The sequence below is a fragment of the Nerophis lumbriciformis genome, linkage group LG23 (genome assembly GCF_033978685.3).
Source record: "Nerophis lumbriciformis linkage group LG23, RoL_Nlum_v2.1, whole genome shotgun sequence".
NCBI lineage: Eukaryota > Metazoa > Chordata > Actinopteri > Syngnathiformes > Syngnathidae > Nerophis > Nerophis lumbriciformis.
Window position 1 is genome coordinate 9,245,588 of NC_084570.2, and position 6,000 is coordinate 9,251,587.

Sequence of the window (6,000 nt, forward strand, 5' to 3'; positions counted from 1 at the left end):
TGGGTCGATCACGGCGATCAGCTCTATATGATAATACTGCATATTATATCATACGGTTACGCACCCAGAAACTCTGAGCCCCATTAGGTTTAAATGCTTGTTTGTTTTCTTCACCCAGCCATTGTGAACGGCAATAATTAAGCCATCAGGTATTGACCTCCTTCTTTTCTTCATCCTTACATAAATAACTCATTCTTCATGCACCATTTAGCAAAATTGTGGAAATCAAGGAAGATGTCCTCAGGGGGAATTTTACTTGGTGGCCACTTCCTCTTCCACAGAATCACACTTGACTCACCACAGGAGAGCTGGCGACATTGGAGTATCTTACACAGCACTAATTTAAGCCAACTCCTTCTGGCCCACAAATACACTTGCACACACACACACACACACACACACACACACACACACACACACACACACACACACACACACACACACACACACACACACACTCTGATGACTAAACATATGGTAATGTCCCTATCAGAGTCCTTTGGAAACCCACCTCAGTCATGACTAAGAGTGCGTTCACACTTGTTGTCTGGTACTAAGAAAAAAAGTTCCTTGGTGATCACATTAGCACAGTTCAGTTAGCGTTTCTGTTTAACTATCGTTTGGATATGCTGTCATTACAATGCCATGTCAGGCATTTTGGTCCCAGACTGAGTTCACACTGGAATAAGCAAACAGTACTAGCACAGGAAACTGACTAAGGTTCGTATCAACAGAACCCAAAATGACAAGTGCGAATACACCCTGATTAGTCACAAAAGGCTTAGGTCCAAATGTTAGTCAGTGACAGGGCCGTCCCGTGGCATAAACACTCTCTGCGGTTGTTTGGGGCCACAATCACTAGGGGGGCCACAAGAATATGGCGACTTTAACAGCTGATCATCAACGTGGTCATCATGCTCTGCAAGTGTTTGCTTGCTCTACTTGGATGGACTGAATTGACCTCATGGATACGATTATACTTTGTCTCTGATAAACTTTTTTTCGGGGGTCAGCCAACATGTTCTTTGTAAAAATTGTAGTGTGGTTTAGCAGCATTGTGGCGGCGGCCATTCAAAAGATAGATAATTGCTAACTTAGCATCACTTTGACCGTCGTTACTGTGACAGATTTAAAGCAGTATCTCTAAAACGACCGTGATACTTAAATTTATATTGAAGCCAAACCTTTTTGTCAAAGATATAATGTCTAAAGAAACATTAGTATTTTCATAGTTTTTGCCCTTTTTTGTGTTTGTTTACTTTTTCAATTAATGCTGAAAATACTTTGCAGTATTAAATTGGCTTCCATGCGGTTGGCAATATCTAACACTTTTCTTTCCCCTTGGACCTATCGACCTATTTTTTTTTTGTACCTTTTCATATAAACTCTGGACATTATCCGGAATATAAACACGACTATTGAACATATTGGATTGAACTGCACTGCAGTTGTCAATGTGGTCTTTTTGTTTATTGCTCATACAACTAGTGAACACAGTTCTTTAACCAACTCGTAAAACATGAATACATTATCTCTTAATATCTACGTATAAACATACTTGAACTGCATTTTTTTAAAATGGTGTCTTTTCTGCACTCACTCAGGCTCCCATAGGCAAATCTACTTCTGGTCACCGAGAGTAATAGAGTAAAACCTTGTGTATCACTGTTAATTGGTTGTGGTAAATTCATTTCCATCAAGTAGTAATTAGGGATGTCCGATAATGGCTTTTTTGCCGATATCCGATATTGTCCAACTCTTAATTACCGATACTGATATCAACCGATACCGATATATACAGTCGTGGAATTAACACATTATTATGCCTAATTTGGACAACCAGGTATGGTGAAGATAAGGTCCTTTTTAAAAATAATAATAAAACATTAATTAAATTAAATAAGATAAATAAATTAAAAACATTTTCTTGAATAAAAAAGAAAGTAAAACAATATAAAAACAGTTACATAGAAACTAGTAATTAATGAAAATGAGTAAAATTAACTGTTAAAGGTTAGTACTATTAGTGGACCAGCAGCACGCACAATCATGTGTGCTTACGGACTGTATCCCTTGCAAACTGTATTGATTATATATTGATATATAATGTGGGAACCAGAATATTAATAACAGAAAGAAACAACCCTTTTGTGTGAATGAGTGTGAATGAGTGTAAATGGGGGAGGGAGGTTTTTTGGGTTGGTGCACTAATTGTAAGTGTATCTTGTGTTTTTTATGTTGATTTAATAAAATAAAAAAAATAAAAAAAACATACCGATAATATCCGATATTACATTTTAAAGCATTTATCGGCCTGCCTGCCGATATTATCGGACATCTCTAGTAGTAATTATTCATCATAAATTGATTTTTTTTTACAGCTAGAGCAGGGAGGTCAAACGTACGGCCCGCGGGCCGGATAAAATCAGGGATGAGTTTGCTAAGTATAAAAATGAGCCGAAATTTTAGAATGAAAGAAACTGCTGTTCTAAATGTGTCCACTAGATGTCACAATAGCAATTATTTGTATCTTTGTAGATGATGCTACATATGTAAAAAATAAATAAATAAATAAATAAACCACATGATGTTAGTGCACCAGTCGAGGAAAATGAGCAAACTACATAAATAACATCCTGTAATTTGATTTTGATATTATTTTTTTATCGTGATAGATTTAAAATTGACACCAATGAGTTGACTGATGAACATTATCACATAAAATATTCAGAATTGCAAACAGCTAAAATAATGTACAAAGCAAACTATAACCTGCTACCAAAGAATGTACAACAATTCTTCTCAACTATCCATCCATCCATCCATTTTCTACCGCTTATTCCCTTCGGGGTCGCGGGGGGCGCTGGAGCCTATCTCAGCTACAATCGGGCGGAAGGCGGGGTACACCCTGGACAAGTCGCCACCTCATCGCAGGGCCAACACAGATAGACAGACAACATTCACACTCACATTCACACACTAGGGCCAAGTTTAGTGTTGCCAATCAACCTATCCCCAGGTGCATGTTTTTGGAGGTGGGAGGAAGCCGGAGTACCCGGAGGGAACCCACGCAGTCACGGGGAGAACATGCAAACTCCACACAGAAAGATCCCGAGCCTGGGATTGAACCCCAGACTACTCAGCACCTTCGTATTGTGAGGCAGACGCACTAACCCCTCTTCCACTGTGCTGCCCTCTTCTCAACTAAAGAGGAGAAATATAACCTTAGAGGAAAAATAATTTAAAACATTTGTATGCATGTACAACACTTAGAACCTTTAGCATATCAGTAAGTGGAATTAAATTATGGAATGGATTAAGTAAAGAAGTTAAACATTGTACTGATATGATCCAGTTTAAGAGGTTGTTCAAAATAAAAGTGCTTACAAAGTACAAAGAAGAAGAATTATGAGAAATACTTTCAACCTTATTGAAAGTAAGATGTTCTTCATCTCAGTATGTTAATAATGACTGAATTAATTAATTACATATTACAAAACTGTTGTGTATACTAATTCACAGATGTTATTTTATTATATAAAAAGGTCAGTAAATGATTCTATATAATTGTAAACGCTCTGAAGTGGGAAAGTGATAGGACTAAATAAGCTTTGCTTCTTCCTACTCCTTTTTGGACTTGATGTAAAGTGAAATGATATGAAATTGTGTGATGTATTTTACTGTAAGTATGTTCATGTTTGAAATAAACTAAAAGAAAGAAATAAAGTATAGATAACGACAAATAAAGATAGAATACTATTAGCTGCAACATTTAAGTGTAAAAAAAACCCCAACAACATTATGATTTTTACATTTTCAGAAAGTGCTTGTTCTATTTTTAAACAAAGAAAACAATCTGAACTTGTCTTTATTTTTAAGTTATCGTGCCGTGATTTTACCAGTTCGGGAGTAGATTTTTCTCCAAGTGGCCCCCGATCTAAAATAAGTTTGACACCCCTGAGCTAGAGCAAAAAATATATATATATTTAAAACATTCAAAATGTGTTTGTTTTTTTCAACATTAGGAAAGCCCTCTAGACATTAAATAACACCCACATAGTCATAGCCTTTCCAAGATAAACAATATCAAAGTGCATAATGGGGCCACAAAAAACCTTGTTTAGAGCCACAAAAAGCCCTGCTAGGAGACTTCAAAGCTCATCACAATTTTACAGAAGTAATAGGAGGAAGTGAGAGGAAGCAATACCATTTGATTTTATGACTTCAACTCAAGCTGCCAGTGTCTCCATGAAATGCAAAATTACGCAACACAAACCCTTAAAATTTAATTTGCTAAACAATTCTGCCGCTGTAAAGGCAACCAGAGCCCAACCTACAACATACCTGGCAGCTTTAATCATTTCATTGTTTTATTTCTTTGGGTCCTGATTGACACTTGTATTTTTTTCTTCATATGAACTTAAAACTCCCTTGTGAAGCTGTTGAGTAAGAAAGTTTACTATGTGTTGAAATTTTAAATGGCACTAGTAAATTGAATAAGCCGAATCAATAAGGGGGTTGCATCGACTCCAGCAATGCTCAAACGAATGTTTAGTAACGATTAAGTGAGTAGCTAGAAGGAAGTACATGTTAAAAATGGATGTTTCTGAGCTGAGATTTGCTGTACGCAAGGCAAAGCGGCACATCAGTGGGGGTTAATTAGATATCAACAGTCAAACGAGGCGACATCTCCTACCGAGCATGAGCAGGGCACCGACGAGCTTGAAGAGGTCGGTATCCATCATTCGGCTCTTCTTAAGTCGAATAGTTCCCTTATTTCCCCCTTTCCTGCTTTCTTTGTCCGGCGTGGGGGGTCGGACCGCACCGCTGCTGCCGCGGCTGTCGGACTGCTCCTCCAGAAACTCTGCCCGTCACTTCAGCACCGCTCGCCGGGCGGAGCCGCAGCACAAATGGAATGCCCACCACGAATCCAGCGAACGCGATAAATCCACACTGTCCGCTTCTTGGACGTTTTTTTTAGTACACCGACCCGGTTGTAGTCCCAGAACCCGACTGACAGGTAGAAGAAGACCGGGAAGAGTAGCCGGAAGTTGGGCGGTGTGAAGGAGGAGTGGAGAGAAGGGAGCGGGAGAGCGCGCTCACGCTGCTTTTATGCTGCATGACATATGAGTTTAATTAGCTTTTATGTGACACATATTGCCAACACAGCACGGTCTCCAAGTCATTTGCTCACTGGCACCATTTAAAATGGAATACGTTTTTAATTTGTTCTTTTAAATCATTACGGGGCAGAGCTGACAGGCTCGAATTGTGGTGCGGCTCCTTTAAATATACGTCATCGTTCACCTTACATGTAGTTTATTCACATGTATATTGCTGGGTGGGCGACACTGCACATTTGGATGTCGATTGATACCAAGGACATGCAGCACTTTATTGCTGATACAGTTTATTGGAAATGTTTCATTGACTAATTTTTAATTTATTGTCATTAATCAATCAGAATAAAACACAGGACAAAGATTTCAGGCGAACAACACAATCAATATTGTTACAATTATAATATGATTAATTGTGTGAATGCTCCAAAGCATTCACACATATGGTTTTCTACACCAAAATTCATCTATTTATTAGTCAACTTCAACTTATTATTCTTCTTCTCCATTTTTCACCCGATTCAAACCGTTCCAATTTCAAAACTGTTCAGCCTATTCGGGAATCGCGGGCTTTCCCTTGACAAATTCCAAACATTCCCAGGATCCCCAGAATTCCCTGGTTTTCCGGGACATTTTTCCCATTCAAAATGAATTGGCCCTTTTTTCAAATTTTCACCATTTCCACATTTTTTAACCTATTCAAACCATTCCACCTTCAACATTATGGAAATTCAAACTATCATTTTTCCAAGTAAAAAAAATTCCAGGATTTCCCGGTTTTCCGGGACATTTTTCCCATTCAAAATGAATTGGCCATTTTTTTTTATTTTCACCATTTCCACATTTTTCAACCTATTCGAACCATTCCACCTTCAAAATT

The 6,000-nt window shown here is 38.1% G+C and overlaps 1 protein-coding gene across 1 annotated transcript in view; it reads right to left on the reverse strand.

Moving 5' to 3' along the window:
- LOC133622445 (prostaglandin F2 receptor negative regulator-like) overlaps positions 1 to 5,091 on the reverse strand; it is a 179,807-nt gene extending 174,716 nt beyond the window's left edge. Inside the window, exon 1 of the mRNA XM_061985200.2 lies at positions 4,697 to 5,091. Coding sequence (XP_061841184.1) covers positions 4,697 to 4,745 — 49 coding nt within the window. The 5' untranslated portion in view covers positions 4,746 to 5,091. The remainder of the gene's footprint in view (positions 1 to 4,696) is intronic.
- Positions 5,092 to 6,000: the final 909 nt, after the last annotated feature.